At 28.3% G+C, this 23,681-nt stretch overlaps 1 protein-coding gene across 1 annotated transcript; it reads left to right on the forward strand.

Moving 5' to 3' along the window:
- Positions 1–12,689: 12,689 nt before the first annotated feature.
- Positions 12,690–22,504, forward strand: LOC112802709 (putative phospholipid-transporting ATPase 9). The gene is made up of 11 exons (XM_025846040.3): positions 12,690–13,774; positions 14,330–15,654; positions 16,413–16,523; positions 16,740–17,016; positions 17,440–17,528; positions 17,625–17,733; positions 19,029–19,241; positions 19,639–19,764; positions 19,878–19,976; positions 20,276–20,467; positions 21,604–22,504. The coding sequence occupies exons 1-11, from the start codon at positions 13,352–13,354 to the stop codon at positions 22,234–22,236; spliced, it is 3,597 nt and encodes a 1,198-aa protein (XP_025701825.1). The 5' UTR covers positions 12,690–13,351; the 3' UTR covers positions 22,237–22,504.
- The last annotated feature ends 1,177 nt before the right edge of the window (positions 22,505–23,681 follow it).

Genomic DNA, 23,681 nt, shown 5'->3' on the forward strand with positions numbered 1-23,681 from the left:
TACAGTTTTGAATATGTTTACATCTAATTTAAGATATCATCGGCATGTTTAATTGTTTATTAAAACAAGGAGTAAAGTAACTTTTTTTATTAAAATTTATTCTAAATATTAAGGATTAAAATAATATTTTATTTTTAAAATAATTTTTTATATTAATACTAGTAAAATAAAATTTTTTTATTACATTTAAGTAAGACTCATGCGACATACGAAAAGATAAATTAGTTATATTATATAACTAGTGTTAAACCCGTGTGATGCACGGGCTTATATTTAAATTTGATAAATTAAATTAAAAATAATATTTTATAATCATATATTTTTTAAATTTAGTATAACACTATCATCATCGTTATATAATAAACGTGTTAAATATGTTATTTTATCTTTATTCAAAGTAAAATATGAATAGAAGAGTTCGAAGTTTATAATATTCTTGAACCATAAGGAGGGAGATAAAAAAAATAAGAACATATATAACTATAATAATAGCATGTTAATTTTACCCTAAATTTTATATCAAAAAGCTAATAAAAATTTATCAACAACCTAATATCTTACTAACTTCATTAGAAAATCATTGGATGTTGTGCTCCTTGTTACACATTTCATTTCAAATTTGAAAAAAGAGTTATAGATAAATTAGTTATATCTATAGTAAAGATTTGTACAAAAGTATAAATCATAACATGCTATTAAAATGAAAATAATATTATTCTTACCTAAATATTATTAAAAACCTCTTTGAACACGACATTTGTTGTTGATGACTTTGGATTTCCGTCTTCGTTTAGAATTAAAACCCTGAGGCCACTGCGACTCTTAACTCTTGACAAAGCAACATAAAGTTGTCTATGGATGAACATTGATTTTGGCAAATAAAGCCGTACATGTGATAATGATTGATCCTGACTCATGTTAATGGTCATTGCAAATCATACTGTTAATGAAAATTGTCTCCGTTGGAACTTAAATGGCAATCCTGAATCTGAAGGGATCAAGTTCATTCTTGGAATGTACACTTTATCTCCAATATTTCTACCGGTCACTACCGTCGCTCCAATTACGTTGCTGCCAAGTTTGTTAACTATTAATCTTGTCCCGTTGCATAAACCTGAAGTCTGGTCTATGTTTCGCAGTAGCATTACAGCCACTCCTGGCTTCAAAGTCAACTTGTGATTGAGTAGTCCCGAACATTTGATGTCATTTAGAAACTTTGGTGTGAACCACTCTTGTTACATCTTCATTCTCATCAGCTTGACATGTTGTATCAGAGCTCAAATACTCCTTTTCCATCCCTGGAAAGATTGTCAAGACAAAATCGTTTACCTTCTCGACACTCTTAAGTGTGGGTGTAAGAATTGCTCTACTCTAAAAATACCTGTAATCTGACATGTTTTGCAACAAATTTGGATATGCAAAGTCTACCAAATGAGAGAGAGGATCATCAGTAGTTGTAATCAATAGATCATTTGGAATTTCAACTTCTGATTCATCACCAACAACAGAGATAATATTTCCATTTCCAACATCAAGTATCCAATTAGCAAATATCTTCATTTCACCTTCATCTTGATCCAAAGAAGACATTAGAAGCCTCATATTCGTATGCAGTTTCAGAACCTTACAAAATGACCACAGCTGGGATGAGTTAATAGCGGATGCTAATATATCGTGTCTACTTCCTTTCGGAATCACTGGAAGTATCTGTCTGAAATTACCTCCTAGAACAACAATCTTACCACCAAATGGTTTATGTGTCTTATGTTGATCGGTAACTGACATAAGATTCCTGAGCGTCCGATCAGGTGCTTCAAAACGGCAGTTGTACCTTCCCTCGCATACAACATATTGAGAACTCAAAATTGGATCCTGTTTTGGACTTCTCTAATCTCTCCTCGTACCATATCATGGCGTCGCAATGCCGACAAAAAATTCTGGGTCATCAATATCTATCACATCTAATAATCACCAAGATAATAAATTGTTTTAGTTATATCTGCAACAAATAATTTATATAAAAATATACCTTTCTTTCACCATGTTAAGTATAAAAATAATATTTATAAAAGATTACCGAAGAATGCAATTTATGGATTAAAAAGATGAGATCATATAATACAATTTCATTGTGCCAATCTCAAGATTTAAGTTTTACAATAAATCAATGTTCAAATACAAAAATTATAATATATAACCATATCTTAGTTTGAATTTTAAAACTTGAACACTAAACGATAATTTTTTGTTTATAAAAAGCATAACAATAGTAAATAATAAAGTGCTGATATTGCTACCTCTTAAATTACCTGTATTCTCAGCTACATCAAATATGGCTGGGTATTAAATTTGCACAGAATCATCTAAAATAGTCGTATTTTCAGTAATATTCTCAACTTCTTGAAATTTTTTTGAAAGATTTGTAGTCAATTCCTTCAAAAATGTTTCTCTTTGTATCAGGTGTCTTTTTTTTCAGCTATGCACACTTTTTCTAATTCTTTAGTATCTAAATTTGAATTAAATGTACTTGCTCCTGTAATCATTAGAGATAATACATCAAGTATTTTATATTATAAAAAAAGAAAAATGAATATATGTTAAATGTTTGAATCAGCTGAATTATGAATATATATTATGAAGGTAGTATTAAAGATAAAAAAAGTAAAATTTTAGTTTTGTGATAATTACAATTTATCATGTTTATCTTACCATGTCTCTTTTGAAATAGCATAGTCTTCATATTCAGTCTTACATCCCTTTGCAATCTAATTCGATTTGTGTACTCCAATGAATCTATAATAATTATTTAGCATATACCAATGATTATTTTTAATAGACCAATTAAAAAGTTAAATGTTTGGTCTTTAAATAATAAAAACATATTAACATAGTAACTGGTAGATATTATTTGATGTTTGTTGAAGATGTTGTTGACTTGTCTGATGACATAGACTATCATATGCTTCATGTGTGATACCTGAATTACTAATATCACTAATATTAGAACATCATTTTTTTATCTACAGAGTGTAGATTAGTAATTGGAGACCTTGATCAATATGGTGTTGGGTTATTACCTAATAAGATAACTCGAGATATTAGTTTTGAACATATTTTCTGTTAAAGTTTATAATTGAATAAATAGTAGGAAAATCAAAATACATAAAGTGCATGTACATTCCCATAAGCAAGTTCTAAAAAAAATCATACAAAAATAAAAATCTGTATTAATGCTATTTGTAATGTTCGACAACACCGATTGAAAATACACACCATTAGAACTATCACTCGAATTTCCTGTAATTTTTTCATAAACAAATTTAGTAACATATTACGAAGACAATGTAAATTAATAATTTATTACTTGTCAATAGCTAAATAATATATAAAAAATATTGTATTTTATAGGCTTTCATTCGACCAAAATACTCATGACATGTTAGTTATTTTGTATACCCAATAAAAATTAAATATATAGAACTGACATACTTAAAAATACCAAATAAAAAAATATATTATTCTAACCTAAAAACAAAAATGATAAAATAATTAATTTATTTTTTTATATGAAATCTACCTTGAATTGTGCTTTGCTTTGTATTTTCTTTGTCTTTTAATATCAATCTTCTCTTCAATATAATCTTACTTCTCTTTGGACTTCTTGTATCTTTCAATATATACCTAAAAATATCAAATAAATAAATTTTTTAACCAATTAAAAATGTATATACATTATACATAATACATTTTTATTATCAAATTTTTTATATTATTAAAAAAATAAAGTAGTACACATATGACAGCGTCTGTTTTTGGTATATATGTCCATCAAAATATAGACACAGGAGGAGTACACAGGAGTACATGTATGTTGTTTGTTTACTGAGACAAAAATATGAAAGACATAGTCGTACACAAATACCCATTAAAAACATGTATTTTGTGTCTCTCTAAAATGCGAAAACACTAATTTTTTTACAATTTTTTCTCATGTCTAACTTACCAAATAGAACATGAAATTAATGCCTTCTTATGTCTATGTAAAATTGCACAGATTTTATTTTCGATGGCTGCTTTAATTTCTTTTTTATTCTCATTTATTTAGTTACGTAAACATATTTTACAGAAAATAATATATATATTTTTTACAAAAGTATCTTTTTTCAAATAAATATAAGTTTAATCTCACGATCAATAAATTCAACTTATAGTTAAAGAGATTGAAAATGAAAAACTTATAAGTAAAAGGAGAGAAAAAGATAAAAGTACCTCTATTGTTATAATCTAAAAAATAACAATGTAAACGAAGTAAATAGAAAAAAAATTATAAATGTGACAAATAAAAAAAATTTAAATTTAAAAATCAAAACGGCTAAGAAGCCACTTAATTAGGAATTAGTATTAGAGTTTTAAATTTCAAATTTTTAAATAGAATTTTCTAATTAGCTAGTGTAAATTTAAAATTTTTAAATAAACTTTTTTTAATTAAACGTTTGTTATTCATTAAGAATATAGGAATTTGTTAATTTAAAAATAATTTTTATTAGTTTCGTCATAAATAGTATCAATCCTATTATTTATCGATAAAAATAAATAAAATTAAATGCAATCTAAAAATTAATAACCTTATAAATTACGTAAATTTAGAAAAAATACTTAAAAAGAGAGAAAAAGATGAAAGTATTTCTACTGTGGAGAGACAATCTAAAAAGATAATAATAAAAATTTATAAATGTGGCAAGTAAAAAAATTTAAATTTAAAAATTGAAATGGTTAAAAACTTATTTAATTAGAAATTAGTATTAGAAATTCAAATTTAAAATTTTTAAAATAGAATTTTCTAATTAGCTAGTATAAATTTTAAATTTTTAAATAAAATTTTCTAATCAAACGTCCGTTGTCCATTAGGAATATAGAAATTTGTTAATTTAAAAATAATTTTTATAGTTTTATCATAAACAATATTAACTTTATTATACTTTTTCTAAAATTTAAACAGTATTACATTTTTTTAAATAGTATAAATAATTTCACATCTTAATAAGACTGATAATTCTATTTATTTTATTATAATCCTTTGTAATTAGTATAGTAACTTATAAATTATATAAATTTTTAAAAAATATTCTCAAACCCAATTGCTTACGTAAAAATTCAAAAAAAAGTATATTTGAATTTAAATTTAAAATTATAAACATAATACTTTAATTAAAAATTATAATTAGATTTTTTTAAATAAGTACACAATTAAAATTAATAACTAACTTAATTGTATCAACAATAATTCAAAGAAAAAATTTATAACTTTATGACATTAAATATTAAATTAAAAATTATCAGAATATCAACGGTGAGAATCAAATTAAAAATAAAATCACAAGTAATAACCAAATAACTTCAATTTATATTTAAAAAAATTCTAAATTCCAAACATAAAAATCGAAAAGAACCAAAAGAAAAATAATAACTCAAGAAAAGACAATGTTTCCACCAAAACAAACATATGTTTGGCATTATTCTATTAGATAGACTCTAAAAGAGATTCCAAAACATGTGCATCCAAATTCTCAAGTTTCTTTCTTAATCTTGATCTTCTTGCAAGTTGAAGTATCTCCTTCCACCTTCGAATCTTCCGACTCCGAGGATAGTCACTTAGTTGGTGTAATAGCACTTTCCAACAATTCAGATTCATCATTGGCCGCAACTTCAATGGAGAATTCAAGCAACAAATTCTGTACAAAAAACCATGTTAAATTAAAGACTTCTTTCTAACCTTTGATTTTATCTCACTAATATTTTTTTTAATAAAATTAAGATCTAATTTTGAGAGAACAAACAAAAAAAATATTTTTTGAACAAATACCTTAGTACCTTCTACTTTCTCCCCTTCAATGATTGAGGATGCCTTTGAAATTAGAAACAAAGCACCCGTGTAGTCAATATCCTAAAATTATAATTAATTATTTTTTATAAATTAGATACTACTAATGACCAAGAAAGCAAAAAATAAATTAATTTTTAATAGAAGTACACTTATATATACTCACAATTTGAATAGGGTGAGCCTCTTTGAATTTATTTATGAGATCCACATTATTAGTCATCTTCTTAACTTTATAAGAAGGTGAAAAATATGAAATATCATATATTTGAACTTCAATAATGAAGAGAAAGATCTTATCAATTAGGTTGAGTAAAAGTGTAGGTGTATCTGATAGATCTCCTTTCTACAGGATATTACATAATATATTAATAATAAATAATATAAAAAGTACCAATAAAAATATCTTCACTAATGCTTTTAGAAATAAATATTGGTTAGATCTTACCAATAGGAGTGGATCAAGTATCTCTACACAGCTCTCTTCCAAAACTTGTTTTGCCTCATTGTCAAAGACTACATAACATCCACAGTTAGAATCATCAATGACACCAACCTTTATTCGATACCTGCTTAAAAAAGAAAATAACATAAGAAAAAGTTAAATATAGACTTATTTAATATCTAATCCAATGTACATAGACTTTAATTTAAATAAATAAATAAATAACCTTGGAGTCATGGATAAAAGGATATTAGTAGAAAACTCGCGTCTTCATCGAGTCAAACCATCTCAATTGAGTATGGCAATGGAGAATTTCCGTAACTTGATAGTGTACATAACCATATCACTCGTATACGTACACACAAATTGTCGATTGTAGGATTGATGTTAGCAATTTTGTGAATATCAGCCAGTAGAATAAGTAGGGAGATTTTGGATATATGTAAAGAAAGGGATTGATGTACTTTAAATTGTGGTGCTTTACATCTCTCAGAACTTATCCTTTTATAGTTGCATCATAACTAAATTTTTTAAAATTTGGTTGACTTTAATTTAAAATTTAAAAAACAACAAACTAAGTTAAACAACCCAAATTTAAAATTTAAAAATAACAACTTAAATAAATAATAATTTAAAAATTCTAAACTAACGTAAATATTTATTTATTGTAATATTAGTATGTAACAACCGAAGAATAATTAACGTAAATTTTTTTAAAACTCTAAATTTCTTTAAAAGAATTTATGTAGCTACAATTTAAAAAAAATCAACAAAATTTTAAAAAATTATGCTAAAAAGAATTAACAGATTTTTAAAAAATAGTGTTAAAATATAAAAAAGAACAATCTAAATAAAATTTAAAAAATAACAACTTAAATAAAATAATTTAAAATTTAAAAAATAACAACCTAAGTAAAATAATCCAAACAAATAAAACAATTTAAAATTTTAAAAATAACAACCTAAGTAAAACAACCCAAACTTAAAATTTGAAAATAACAACCTGAGCAAATAATAATTTATAATTTATAAATATAAATCTAAAAATTTCTAGTAACGACACGTAAGCAAATAAACTCCCAGACTCAACGTATGAGCGCCACGTCAGCAAATGAGCTCCCATTTGTATTACTATAAAGATATCAAAAATATTTAAAAAGTTTGCATTTTTAATTTATATTAGCTAGTATTTTTAATTTGTAGTGTAATATCATACTTTTAACTAAAGTTGTGAGAACTGAATTGATCAATGAATTGGTAAGACAGTTAGTTTACTATTTTAATGGTCTAACCGAAATTCAATTAGTTTAATTAAATATTAAATAAAATTATTAAAAATTTAATATATAATTTTAAATATTTAAATTAAATAATTTTTAACCTAATAAAATTCAAAATTTTAGAATTTTATATAATATATTGTCCACAATTTATCAATAAAAGTTCATAAACAAATTCAAACATCAAAGTTTATAACTAAAATAGATTAAAACACACAGAAATGACAAACATAATGTTTTACTACAAAAAAAAAAACATTGACAAACAAATTTTCAACTAAACAAAAGCATTAATCATCAAAAATCATCATCATCATTAAGTGTTTCAATATATCTATCATTAATAGAGTTTCCAAAGTCATGTCTTTCAGAAATACCACCAAAAAAGTTATATTCGAAGACTCAATTATAGCATTAGGCATACCCACATCAACTTTTATATCTCTTCCATCTAATAAAATAGAATAAAAAGTCAATAAGAACCTAAAGTTAACACTTAACAACATATATTTTTATTGAATGAAACAAATTTTGCTATTTCATTCATTATTAGGATATAAAGGCATAACATTATCAGTGTATATTAAATTTTCAATGCCTTCCATGTCTCCATTAATAAACTTAGAATCATTTTCATCTGCCATTACTCAACAATCTACCGTGTCAATGCTTTGAATGTCAATTGGATTATAATTCCTCTTCTTTTGAAGGCAACTAAATTGAAGGCACATATTATAGGTTACGTAAACAATGTCACTTAGCCTTTGATGCTCTAATCGATTTCTCCTCCTTTAATGGATTTATTCAAAAAAGTTCTAGTTCCTCTCACATTGAGATAAAGATGTTTGATGAAGAAGATGAATTATCATTTTTTATAAATTTGGAGCACTTCCACCATGCAACTTCCACCATTTACCTACATAGATATAAAAATCAAATATTATTTATTACTCAATATTTAAAACACCTTCAAATTGAATTGAACTGAGAAATAAAATAACTTACTAGGTTCGAGTCTCTTTGTCACTCTCAAAGCACTTTCCTTCCCAGAACTTTCTTTACGATCTCGATACAATTGTATTTCTTGCATTACAGTAGCTGAATCATCACAAAGTGTTTTAACATCAAGCAAATCTAAAAAAGACCTCAAAATATTTATCTTCTCAACAAAATTCTCACTATAGAAAAAAGTTAAATTTAAAAAGTAAGCCACTCCATGGAGATCACGCTTCAAATGCTTATCCTACTGCATTTTCAAGATACTTATGTAAGACGTATAAGAAACTTTTTCGATTTCTAAATATTGTCTTTATAGCATTTTTGGCTCGTTTGCATGCCTTCATATACATATCACAAAGAGAGTTTCTCATTAGCATCAACATCCTAAACAACTTAATAAGAAGACCAATAATTTTCACAGTAATAACACAATCCTCCCAAAATTTACTATCCAATACAATTGAGCTAACAATCTTTTCATTAGCACTTTTTGCTAATTTATGAGAAGTGAAAAATTTATCCACCATCAACGCTTGTAAATTTTCCTTGTGATTGTATATACTTTTTAAAGTAATGAAAACATTTTTTTTTCTAATTTTTTCTTTTTCTAAGCCAAGACAAAAAGATCATAAGATTGTAAATACACATAATCACTTTTGATGCACAGGAGGCAAGGTCAGCTATGTGAGGAATACTTATTATATCTTTTAAACTAAGATTGATACAATGGGCAATGATAAATCACAATTTTATGGTTTATCTTGTATTGAAATAAGTAGATTTTATCAACTTATCTCATATTTATTCACTAAAATAGCATGATTTTGTGAGTTCTTCCCAAATTATGTTTAAGAGTGAAAACATACTATTTAGACCCTTAATTTGTCTAATTTAATTTACTTTAATTCTATTTGATGTCTTGATGTGTTTGTTAAGTGATCTCAGACTTAGAAGGAAAAGATTGGATTGAAGAAGTGAAGAAAAAGCATGCAAAGTGAAGAATTCATGAAGAAATGAAATTTTAGAGCAATTCATGGTCTTACAGGTACGCATGCTTTGGGATTTCAACATGTCACGCGTACGCATGTCTCATGCGTATGCACGACGTGAAGCACATGATTCATTTAAGAAAAACATGGCTAGCGATTTCTAGACCTCCTCAAGTCCAAATCCAACTCATTTCTGAAGTTATTTCAAGCCAAATTCAAGAAGGAATAAGGGTAGAGTAATTAGGTTTAGTTTGGATCATGTTTTAGGTTATATTCTAAAGAGAGAAGCTCTATCCTCTCTCTAGAATTAGGGTAGATTTAGTTAATTCCTCTTAGATTTAGATTTTGATGCTTGTTTTGATTTAATTTTCTTTATCTTCTCTTATTGAATTGCCTTAATTCTCTTAGTTTTACTTGTTATTTCTTTTATTTTGTCACTTTTAGTTTTATGAAACATCTTATTACTTCCAATTTCTATTAATGCAATTTGATATTTTTATATTTATTGATATTTAATTGAGTTGTTATTATTGATATCTTGCATTTGGTAGCTTTAGATTTTATTATTATTGTAATTTTACCATGCTTTCATTTTATGCCTTCCAAGTATTTGTAGAAATACTACTTTGAGCTTTAGAGTAGATTTCTGCACTCTTAGCTTGGAATTGAATAATGAAAGTGATCTTAATATCTTTGATGTTCGATATTGATTGGTGATTGAAAGTTGTTAATTGTTCTTGTTTTCATTAACGAGTAAGACCTATAGATTAAGACTGACTATACCTATTTGACTTTCTCTCTATGTTAGAGATGACTGAATGGGATTAACTCTAAATAATCACCATATACGTGGTCAATGACTTGAAAAGGAAGCTTTGATTCTCAATTCTTGCCAGGAGTGTCTTTTAGTATTTATACTTCTTTAGTTGTTAGTTTTACTTTCTTGTCATTTAGTTTCTCGCCTCTTTATCCGCAAACCTCCCATTTTAGACTCATAACCGGTAACACGCATACCTCACTGCAATTCCTTTGAGAGACGACCCAATGTTTAAATACTCTCAGTTTTTATTGGTTAGTATTGTGATAAACAAAATTAAACTTTGATTGTGAGAGTTATTTATCGGTTTAGACTATACTATCAACGCGATTATCTTGTGAAATTCCGAACCGACATTAATTCTCCCATTAAATATTTGGCGCCGTTGCTGGGGAATTTTAATGTGTGCTTGTTATTGATTATTGTATATATGTTAATATTGTGAGTAGTTTCTTTTTGTTTCTTTGCTAGTTTTTGTTAGTTTAGGAGTTTATTTCTTTATTTTTTTTAATAGTTTTTGTTTTGTTATTTTTTATTTCCACTATGAATTCTTATCATTTTGACTTTGAATTTGGTTATAACTATGTTGCAGGAAATGCGAATTTCAATGATGGTAGGCGCTATGGGATTGGAAATCAATTGAGAGAGGAATTGCATTCTTTTGAACAGACTTCTTGGTATCCATAACAATTTTCTCCGTTCGACAATGATAATAATTCACCCCATAATGCACACCAATATAAATCAACTCCTTAACATTGTTCTCAACCTTACTCACAAGCCTCATCTTACCAACCACCTTCCCATAACCCATATCTACCAATCCATTAACCTTATATACCTCACCCTTGTGACTATTATGAACGAAGACCTATAGAACCACCCCCATTCCAATACCAATACTTCCAAGAACCAGGAATTCCATATACACCACTTCACTATACTCATCAATATGAACCACCTTTCAATTATGAAACCTTTCTCCCAAATGCAATAAGGCAATTCTTTTATAGAAGTTTCATGCAAATCGAGCTGTATTATTTTTTTTCATTTTCTCTAATATTATAGGAAAACTCTCAAGATTTGTAGAAAAAGGATTGAATCTAGGGCCATTTTTGGTGCTTTTTAACTTAAACATCAAAATAGATTTAAAACTTAGTTGATTCGGTGTCTACAAAAATGATTATGTAGAAGACATTTTATTTTTGTCTCAAAACCTGAATTAAAAGACAAAGTAGAAAAGAAGAGCTTGCACCATCATATATCTTGGTTTAGTCATTTACTGTAATATAACTTTTTCACTACAATAATAATAAAATTTTTACTATAATTTCAGAGAAATTACATTTACCAATTCTTTAGAATTCTTCCTAATCCTATTAAAAAACATACAAGCTTCTAATTAAATTTGTCACTGCTAAACTAACTTAGTTTAGTCTTCAACATTTCTTCTAACTTAACAAAAATTTTTTTGAACTCATGACATAAAACATCAAAATACATTAAAAGAGTGTGACATATTAAGAACTTTTTCTTTAAGTTAAATTCTGTTTATTTTTCTCTCTATAGCTTTTACATATTCCCATATTTACCTTTTTTCTAGTTAATTAATATATAAATTAAATGAACTATTATTTGAATATTTTATTTATATTCTTTATTTTTTATTTTTTCATAGGCGATTTTATTAAAAATGTCAAGACAATGTCTTATAAACTAAAAATATAAACGGAAAGTATAAAGTATATTTTGAAGTATTGGTTGTTTAAAAAAATGTGCATATATTTCCTTATAAATTTGAGATTTTTGTTTATTGTATTAGATCTTTTTCTTGCTTAAAATCAAATACTTTATATATATATATATATATTTATTTTATACCGTTATTAAGCATTTATATAAATAATAAAAAATATACAAACTAACTTATTTTATATGAGTTAAATATGTCTATAAATGTTTATTTTAAAAATATTTTAAACATAAATAATAATTAATGATTTCTTAATTAAACTAGTTTATATTATTGTTATTATTATGCACAATCGTGCAGTACATCTAATAGTCAAACACAAAAGTCAGATGAAAATCACTATAGAATTAGTCTTGGTTGAAGGGCAAACTCATAGTGCCTTTGATTTCTTAAACTATTTTATATTTTTTCTTTTTTTTAAGCCAATGTTTTATTTTTTTTTTCTGTTAACAACACATGGTTAGGCTCATAATACAAAATTAGTGCATTTTCTATCTTTTCTTTGGTTTATGAATTAGTTGTGAAGTTTCTAAAAGAGAGACACCTTGTTACCCTTAACAAGCTCCATAGTTTTTCTGCAAAACAAAGAGAGAGAGAAAGAGAAAGAGAGAAAAAATAGAACAAACACGAAGAAGGAAAGAAAATACATAACTCTTTTTTTTCTCTCTTTCCAAAAGAAAATCTCGATCTTCATTTGTCCTCTCTTCGTGTTTCTTCCCATTTTTCATTTCTTCTTCATCATTTCCCTTTTCTCACGAAATTTCATTTCTTTTCAAAAATTTAAAAAGAAATTCCTTTTGGACGAATTCCAGTTTGTTCCCTCATTATTGCACCGTGGTTTCTGGGAAAATAGCGTATGCTTGAATTGGTGACGTCGAAAACAAAAAAGATACAATGCGCAAATCTCTTGGAAGGTCAAAATGCAAGATCCAATCCAATTCTTTGCTCAACCCTTTGGCCTTCTTCGAATCCTTCCTATTATTGTTCTTCATGCACGTGTGAAACAGAATTGATCAAATGCCATAAATTTTCAGGCTTATTTTGTGCCAGCCTCTATGAGGGAGTTGAAGATATAACACAAAGGGGAAATAGTTTCCAATTCGGGTTGTGAATAACAACCATAATATTAGTTTGACTCCTCCCTTTTTTCTGCATATAGAAAGAAAAAACAAGACATTGAAACAAAAATGAGGAAGGGTACTAGAAAATTAAGAAATCTACGTCTGAGCAAGATCTACACTTTCGCATGTGGTAAGAAATCATTACTGAATGAAGAACATTCTCGAATTGGAAGTCCTGGCTTTTCAAGGGTGGTTGTGTTGAATGAGGCTTCAGAGAGCTCTGAGAATGCTTCTGGGAACAACAATAACAACCAGCAGTATGCAGATAATGTTGTGAGATCCACAAAGTATACTGTTGCAAATTTCTTACCCAAGTCACTATTTGAGCAGTTTAGGAGAGTGGCAAACTTCTTTTTCTTGGTCACTGGTGTATTGTCCTTTACCAAGCTTGCGCCTTATACAGCTGTCAGTGCCATTCTGCCCTTGATTGTTGTCATTACTGCAACAATGGTCAAAGAAGGTATTGAAGATATGCGTCGCAAAAAGCAGGTACTCCATTCATAAACAGTTATTTAAAGCTAAATGTTCGATTTATTACTTTAATACTTAATTTAAATTCAATTTGAATCTTACATTATTTTTGTTAACACATAAAATTAATTATCAAATTAGTCATTATCTATTTGTATATAAATATATATATTATTTAATTTTTTAATATATATTTATACTGATAATTGATTTAATAGTCAATTTTTTGTATACATATAATATAATTATTTTCTTAATTTTTCTATCAAGACAGTCACATAAATGATAATTTTTTATTAGATTTCTATAAAAATTGATAGTACTATTTTTCTAAAATAAGATCGGTTTTATTTCATCAATCAATTTCAACGTAAATTTTAATTCTGAAGTCACTAATTTGTTGTAAGTGTAAAAAATAACACACCAAAGCATTCCATTATAGTACCTCCTTTTATCTTTTTTATTTTTAGTTGGAAGGAAGTGATTTCATAAATGAGTCTTGCATTGGTGTTATAAAAGAAATTTATTATGTGATAGTAGATAACTTTCCTAGTCGGAATATGAGCATTGCAGGATATTGAGGTGAACAATAGAATAGTGGAAGTGCATAAAGGGGATGGAGTTTTTGAATGTACTGAGTGGAAGAACCTAAAGGTGGGTGACATAGTTAAGGTTGAAAAGGATGAGTTCTTCCCTGCAGACCTACTACTTCTTTCATCAAGTTATGAGGATGCAGTTTGTTATGTTGAGACCATGAACTTAGATGGAGAAACAAACTTGAAGTTGAAACAAGGCTTGGAAGTAACTTGCTCCTTAACAGAAGACAACTTGAGTGATTTCAGAGCTTCAATCAAATGTGAAGACCCCAATGCAAACTTGTATACATTTGTTGGAAGCATTGAGTTTAAGGAGCAAGTTTATGCACTTTCTCCCCAGCAGCTTCTCCTAAGAGATTCTAAACTGCGCAACACGGACTACATATTTGGAGCTGTCATCTTCACCGGTCATGACACAAAGGTTATCCAAAACTCGGTTTCTCCACCTTCCAAGAGAAGCAAGATCGAGAGGAAGATGGATCGGGTTATCTATTTCATGTTCTTAATCTTGTTCCTAATGGCACTTGTTGGATCAGTTTTCTTTGGCATTGAAACTAAACAGGACTTGAACAATAATGTGATGAAAAGATGGTATCTAAGGCCAGATGATTCTACAATTTTCTTTGATCCGAAAAGAGCACCTGCTGCTGCTTTCTTCCATTGTTTAACAGCCTTAATGTTATACAGCTTCTTTATTCCGATCTCATTGTATGTATCCATCGAAGTTGTTAAGGTCCTTCAGAGCATTTTCATAAACCAAGATATCCTAATGTATCATGAAGAAACAGACAAGCCAGCTCATGCCATTACTTCCAACTTGAATGAGGAACTTGGCCAAGTTCACACAATTCTTTCTGATAAAACTGGAACTCTCACTTGCAATTCAATGGAGTTCATCAAATGTTCTATTGCCGGAGTCGCTTATGGTCGTGGAGTCACAGAGGTGGAGAAGGCCATGAACAGAAGAAATGGATTGGAATTTGATGACTTAAGAAACTCTCCTGATAGAAAGGCACCAATCAAAGGTTTTAATTTTACAGATGAAAGGATCATGGATGGAAATTGGGTTAATGAGCCTCATGCAAATGTTATCCGGAATTTCTTTCGATTATTGGCAATTTGTCATACAGCTATACCAGAAATTAATGAAGACACAGGAAATATCTCTTATGAAGCTGAATCTCCAGATGAAGCAGCATTCGTCATTGCGGCCAAAGAACTTGGCTTTGAATTCTACAAAAGGACTCAGACTAGTTTATCAATCTTTGAGTTGGATCCTGTTTCTCAAGAAAAAGTTAAAAGGCAAGCTTTTTTGTTTTTATATTATTTGTTTCTTTGTATGTTTGCCAATCAACTTTTAAGGTGAATTCTTGTTGGAAACCCACATGAATTACATATTAACCATTTGGAAAAGTATGAGGAACCAATGGAATTGTACAATGGAAGTTTAGGGAGTATTAGAGATATAACCATTAGTGTTACATTTTTTCTCATCAGCTGAAGTTTTTGGAATGAGTGGTATCATGACATGGTATTAGAGTTCTAGATTTAAAAAGTCAAGAGTTCGATTCTTGGACTACAAGGAGTGCGATTGTGTCAATAACGAAGAAATTAAAGATGTTTGTTGATCTTTTTGTTTTATTTTTTTTTACATATGTTTCGTCTTGTTGTCTTTTTTTTCAAAAAAAATTACTGATATGATAGGTAAATTGTACCAATGATGTACATTTTTAGATTAAAAATTATTGACTAAATTTTCTTTGATGACATCTAACTTCTAGTTTATGCATTGGCATAAATGGTGGAAAAAGTTGTCCCTATGGTTTTGGATAAGAAAATTTTGTAATCTAACACTTTTTAAGCTTCTTTGTTGATTTTCTATTAGCCTATTATTATTTTGTTGTCTTTCAATTTAAGGAATTCACTTATAAAGAAAATACATTTACAATGTTATATTCCAAATTTTGTTATTGTTTATAGCTACTGCTTTTGGAATTTTCAATTTTCAAGTTAAGATTGATTAATACACCATATATGTACTAACTAATCATATTTTACAGGACATACATGCTTCTCCATGTTTTAGAATTCAATAGCACAAGAAAGCGAATGTCAGTCATAGTAAAAGATGAAAAGGGAAGAATTTTGCTACTTTGTAAAGGTGCTGACAGGTTTGTGATATTTTTTAAAAATAAAAGTAATTTAAAGATACAATAATATAAAATTATATTTTTGTTCATTTATTATGCTAAAACATATTTACTTTTGCTTGAAAAACAATAAATTTTTGAATCACTTAATGGGTTCAAAGTTCAAACACACACTATATACATTTCATATTCGATATTTGCAAACTTTGCTTACGTCATTTTTATTTTCCTTGGAAGTGTCATGTTTGAAAGACTTGCAAACAATGGAAGAAAGTTTGAAGAGAAAATCTTGGAACATGTACATGAGTATGCCGATGCAGGTTTGAGGACATTGATACTAGCGTTCCGCGAGCTTGATGAAGAAGAATACAAGGAGTTTCAAGATAAATTTACCGAAGCAAAAAATTCAGTTTCAGCAGATCGAGAAACAATGATTGAGGAAGTATCAGATAACATCGAGAGGAATATGATTCTACTTGGTGCCACTGCAATAGAGGACAAGCTCCAACACGGGGTACGTTATCCCGCTAGGGAGACAATAGACTATTTGTACGACTATTGAGTTACAAAATGAACATCCCATACTATTTAAAATAATCATCCGAGTACTAAGATAATAAACATCTTCCCAAAAGATTAAACTAATTTTAAGATTCACCAAAGATCGAACTCTTGACCTTTCGGATCTAAAGTGTGATGAAAAAAGATAACACTAATGGTTATATCTCTAATACTCGTTAAATCTCCATTATACACATTGTACAAGTATTCCATTGGCTCCTCGTACTTTTCCAAAAAATTTACGGCGCAGAGTCAAAAATTTAAGATAAGTAAAATAAAAAAAATGATTAATATTGTCCCAAAAAAATGAATTTCCTAGCATTACTCGTATTGATCATATGAAATAGGACTTCTGATGCTTCTCATGTTTTGCTAGGTTCCGAATTGCATTGACAAGCTTTCTCAAGCAGGAATTAAAATCTGGGTTTTGACAGGGGATAAAATGGAGACTGCCATCAATATTGGGTATGACATTTTGGTTATGTAGTTTTTACTTTTTATAGTGGCTTCAGGATGAAAATTATTTTTCAAGATGTTTAACTACAACGTACACTACTACAGTTTTGCTTGTAGTTTACTTAGAGAAGGAATGACGCAAATCATAATTCATTTGGATACTCCAGAAATTCGATCACTAGAGAAGGTTGGAGATAAGAGAGAAATTTTCAAGGTAAAAATAAATTCCAGCCTTAATTTTATGTTCTTTTACCCTAAATTTTATGTGCTAACCCATCAACTCATGCATTTTGACCCAATCCAACTAGAAAATATGGGTCGGTTCAAACTCGAAAAAATAGCATCCCATGATTTTGGTAGACAGGTACAGCCTAGTAGTAAAAGCAATACAAATATCTAACAAGAGCAATAAGTAATAATTTCAATAAGGCAGCAATTATTATCAAGTAAATATATTAAATAAAACAATAATAAAAATACACCAAAATTTTTAATGTGACAGATAAAAATAATACTAAAAAAATATCTTTGTTATAATTAAATATAGAATACAAGATGAGAATATTTCATAAAACACGAATTATACATATAACAACAACAAAAACACTAAAATTTACAAATAGAAAGTTAGAAAATGAAAATATCTAAAATTTAGAATTATTTTGTGACAACAAATTTTATTTTTATAGACTCATATCAATGATCCAACTATTCAAAATGAAGAACCAAATAATCAGTCTAAATTTTAGTCCAATCTAATGGTAAATAAACAAAAAAAATTGTTGTTAAAAAATGACAGTCTGCAAAAAAACAGATATAATATTTTCACTCTTCTCTCGTTCTATAGTTGTTCTCTCTCACTCACAATAATCTCCCAAAAACTTAATTAGAGAATTGCAAGTTGGTGCAAAGAAAAAATTTCAAAATTTTTATTTGGGCGAGAAGAGAAATCAGCTCAATTGATTTGTAGGTGGATTTAATCATATATAACCTATGCCACCCACTAATAATCTAATCTTAAAATAAAGAAAACAATATACATATATTTTGTTAGTTGATGGTAAAAAAAAAAAAGAATATTATAATATTTCATTTTAAAAAAGATGAAAAGGACTAATACTGTTGTAAATATTGGACTTTGTCATTGATCAAGTACGCATAATTTCTATATATACCTTCTTATAGTTACACACACATATATATAAAATTCTTTTAAGGTTGAAAGAATTAAGGTTGAAAGGTTCAAAGAAAAAAAAAATGACAAAAAGAAAACTTACCCAACCCAACCCACATACGTCCCTACATATAATGATATGGTCCACTTATTTACTTTCAATATATTCTTTAATATGCTCCTTTATTTATCTTTTTTATTTTTCATGTCTTTCTTCTCACGTTATAAATCATCTTTGTTGCTCGTGTTTTATGGAATTCACTAGAATTCAAATGTCTTGATGAAACTATATATAAAGCTATGATAATTTTGTTCCAACTTATATTATATCATAGGCTTCAAGAAAAAGTATTCAGCGTCAACTATCACAAGGTGCTCAACAAATTGCAGCTGCTTGTGGAACCCCTGAGCAAGCATTTGCTCTAATTATTGATGGCAAATCACTTACTTATGCTTTAGAGGATGATATGAAGGACTTGCTTCTGGATTTAGCAACTAAATGTGCATCTGTTATTTGTTGTCGCTCATCGCCAAAACAGAAAGCATTGGTATGTTTTGGTCTATTGGGTTTCTTCTCCATTTAGCATCATCTCTTTTTTATTCTCCTCCTTATGATAAGAATTTTAAGAGTAATATTCCAAGTCAGAACCTAAAGAATTTTTAGTTAAGCACTTATTATTCAACAATTTTTAACGGCCAATTGGTCTCCAAACTTTTATTTTGTTATACAAATTAGTTCTCATATTATATTTTGCCTTTTTAAAAGGACTGATTATATTTAAAAATGTTAAAAATTCTTAAAAACTATTTTGGTGATTAGTTTGTTGATGATCACATTATCCGACTAAAATTCGTTAGGAAGTGATTTAGAATATTACCCTCATTCTAATTATATTGTTAAAAAGGCTGGCTTAAAATAATTTTTTCTTGGTTATTCTCTTAAAGGTGACCAGACTTGTAAAATCTAGAACCGGTAAAACTACGTTAGCTATTGGAGATGGAGCTAATGATGTCGGGATGCTTCAAGAAGCGGACATAGGGATTGGAATCAGTGGTGTTGAAGGAATGCAGGTTATTCACAAAAAAAAAAGGATAAATTGTTCTCGTTTGCTCTTTTCGTTTGTCTTTGCTTCCATTTCCTTTGTTTTTATTGCATGTTGTTATTTGTATCTTCTTTCTTACAGGCTGTTATGTCCAGTGATGTTGCAATTGCACAGTTTTGTTATTTGGAACGACTACTTCTTGTGCATGGACATTGGTGTTACCGGAGAATCTCATCAATGGTATAGGCAACAATAAATTATATTAGGAAAAGTATATTTTTTTCTTAACATTTTGGGGTGATTTCAATTTTCTTCCAAACATTTTCTTTTTCTATTCTTATCTCTTAGCATCTTCAATGCAGTTTAATTTTCAAATCATTTTAAAAACTAAAAAGTAATATAAAAGTAATTATATATGTTATTAATGTTAGGAACAAAAATAAAACCAAAATAACGATTAGGACAAAGTCGAAATCACCCCTAAAAGGTTACCTTTACTTTTAATTGGTATATTAACTTGCTCATTCTTCTTATTACAGATATGTTATTTCTTTTACAAGAATATCACATTTGGCTTCACTTTATTCTTGTTTGAGGTCCATGCGTCGTTTTCTGGAGAACCTGCATATAATGATTGGTTTTTGTCTCTCTATAATGTCTTTTTTTCGTCACTTCCAGTCATTGCCCTTGGGGTCTTTGACCAGGATGTATCAGCCCGGTTTTGTTTGAGGGTAAGCTTATTGTTCAAATATTTTATTAAGGTTTTCATGTTTCTAATAATGTTTTTCAAATGAAAATTCAATAGCCCTATTTTAGTTGACAGAATAGCAAAGATAGAGAGTATATATAAAGAAGCTAGAAAAAAAAAAAAAAACTTGCAATAATTCGTACATGATTAGGCCCTTTTTGACATATTGATTGATGAGTAAATTTCTTTTTTGATTTTTAACCGTTTGTCTGTAAAGACAAAATGCTTTTTCACAATTCAAAAATTTTAATCAGTTTTTAATTATTCAAGTAATTAGTTTAAGAAGCTTTTAATACATCAGCAAATTACTATTTATAAAAACTATTTAGACCAATTACTTGAATGGTTGAAAATTAATTAAAAATTTTTAAATGTAGAGAGAGGTTTTGTCTTTTAGACAAATGATTAAAAATTGAAAAAGACATTTAATGCGTGTTTTAGCGTCATTATTTTGATAAAAAAATATTTTTTTAATGAAAAAAATATCTTTTTTTATTTTTTAATGTGTTTGGCAAATTTCTAATAGTAAAAATAAAAACACTACAAAAATAAAAATAAAAAAAACATCTTTGTTGAGAAGCTGTAATTTACATCTTTTTTTAAAAGATATTTTTTTTCTTAAAAAAATATTTTTTATGTAATAAATAAACAAAAAGTATTTCTATATTGTTATACCCAAACATAATTGATAAATAAAAAGATCTTTTTGCATGAGAACCCAAACATAAAATTATTTATACTTTTTCATAAGATTTTTTAAAAAAAAGATAACTCGAAAAAACTTAGAAATTCACCCAAACAAGCTCTTGGTTGCTTTTTAACTCTCATGGTGGCTTTTGGATATTATCTTGATATTAACATAAGAGAAATATGATATGGTTCGTGTTGGACACTTTACACACTAGCCTTAAAAAGTCTTGAGTAATCTTTCACTCTTGATCAAGTTTGTGGGATTTGAATTAGGCTTATTCAGTTTTGGTATCCAGAGAGCCCATTATAAAGGGAAATAAATAGAACCCTTTCCATGTTGATCACTTGTATCTTACGATGTAAATAAATCCTCATGCTTATATAAAGTAAAATTCACTAATCATTGTTATTTTTTTATTGATGTGGCAGTTTCCTATGTTGTATCGAGAAGGTGTAGAAAACATCCTCTTTAGCTGGCGTCGAATACTTAGTTGGATGCTTAATGGATTTATTAGCTCCATAATAATTTTCTTCTTCTGCACAAAAGCTATGGAGATTCAAGCCTTTGATGAAGGAGGAAGAACTGCAGGAAGAGATATACTAGGAGCAACAATGTACACTTGTGTGGTTTGGGTAGTAAACCTGCAAATGGCACTTGCTGTAAATTACTTCACCCTGATTCAACATGTTTTAATATGGGGCTCCATTGTTATCTGGTATATCTTCCTCCTTACCTATGGAGCAATGGCCTCATCGTTTTCTGGAAACGCTTACCATGTCTTTGTTGAAACTCTGGCTCCGACTCCATGCTATTGGCTGTTGATATTTTTTGTGGTAATCACAACACTTGTACCATACTTCACTTTCTCAGCACTACAGATGCGATTCTTTCCCATGTATCATGAAATAGTGCAGTGGTTGAGGCACAAAGGAAAGACGAATGATCCCGAGTTTTGCGCTATGGTGCGGCAAAGTTCATTGAGGCCCACAACTGTTGGATCAACGGCACGCAGAGCGGCCAAGACTAACAGCCTTAGAGGCAGCTTCACTGACCATAGATGATATCTATATTTTTGACTATTCTTTTTTCCATATTCAAAAAAGGAAATGTAGTTTTGTGTATAGAAAGTTGAAAATATATTTGTTGTGCATATCATTTTTGAATTGCTTACTCACTACAAGGGAATGTTGCTTGTATATCCACTTTCATGGTAAGCGCATAATGCACAAAACCTTTTTTCATTTTGGGGAATTGTTTTTTTGTGAATTGGGGGAGTTGAAGTTTGATTGCAGAATGGAGAATAAACTATCTATTTGTTTTATTTGTTAATTTGTCTTCATCACGGAGTACGTATTATTTCAAATGGTTCTGCTAACATTTTTAACTTAATAGAATTTCTGTACCCTCATATCACAATTTCATTCCTAACTTAGAGTCATCAAACAACACTAAATTTTTCTCCATCTTTTTCTCTAGGCATTACTTTCCTGCAAAAAGTAGAGAAAATTTAATTGGTTCCTTCTTTTGAGTAATGAAGAGAACAAAGTTCTGAAAATGGATCGATTATCGAACAGTTTTAGTGATTGATTTATTGGTCCAATCGGTTCAATCGTAATTCAACCGAAATAATCGTTTTATAATAAAATAATAAATAAAATATAAATAAACACACTAAAATTAACAAAAACTAACTATATTTAACTAAGATTAACAAAAAGTTTCAAATATAATTTCAATAAGATCAACACAATAATTAACGTGCTTTAACAAAAAATTAACAGTTTTCAAACCAATTTTAACAAGTTCAGCATAATGCTTAACAGAAAAAAAAAAGCATTGAATGAGCACTATTAACCCTCCAATTGCTTAATAACATCCTTCCCTCCACATTCATTTTGTATGCAAAAATAGTTTTAACATGGAAAGCTTCATTGCAAGAGTGCGAGAATTCAAGTCGGTGTGCAGGTCCTCAGACAACAAATCAATACAAACATTCGAAAAAAAGAAAGACAACACAGCGACAACACAATAAAAAATCAAAGGAATAATTAAAACACAGCAACAACACAACACCTATAAGAGCATTTAAAACAAAAAAAAAATATCTAAGAATCACTATTGCTGGGAATAGTAACTTGAACGTGTATGCTCAAAGAATCAAAGGCTGAGTTTCATTGAAAAGGTGAAAAACACCCAAATGAAGGAAACTTTAATCACAACTTAAACCAAACTTCACAATCCCTTTAAATTGAAGCAGCAAGCAACTTGAGAGCTAAAGCAAGGTTAAGTAGTGAACTAAATCAATGTAATTTTAACAAAGATTAACCGAACTAAATCAACTAATTATTTAATAATTTAATCCAAAACAAGAAAACCATATAATATAGCACATGAGTAGAGCTAATCAATGATTCAAATTTTAATCAGGGTAGCACTAACAGAATCTAAAAAAAAATTAATGTTCTAGCTGAATCTCAAAAAAATTATTGAATCAATGTTCTGAACA

Source organism: Arachis hypogaea, chromosome 5 (genome assembly GCF_003086295.3).
Source record: "Arachis hypogaea cultivar Tifrunner chromosome 5, arahy.Tifrunner.gnm2.J5K5, whole genome shotgun sequence".
In the NCBI taxonomy this organism is placed as follows: Eukaryota; Viridiplantae; Streptophyta; class Magnoliopsida; order Fabales; family Fabaceae; genus Arachis; species Arachis hypogaea.

Excerpts from the sequence above, each read along its gene's own strand:
- LOC112802709 (XM_025846040.3), top strand. The coding sequence starts at position 13,352 with ATGAGGAAGGGTACTAGAAAATTAAGAAATCTACGTCTGAGCAAGATC. Across the intron at positions 17,017-17,439 it reads AGGACAAGCTCCAACACGGG|GTTCCGAATTGCATTGACAA; the intron begins GTACGTTATCCC and ends ATGTTTTGCTAG. Across the intron at positions 17,529-17,624 it reads GAGACTGCCATCAATATTGG|TTTTGCTTGTAGTTTACTTA; the intron begins GTATGACATTTT and ends ACACTACTACAG.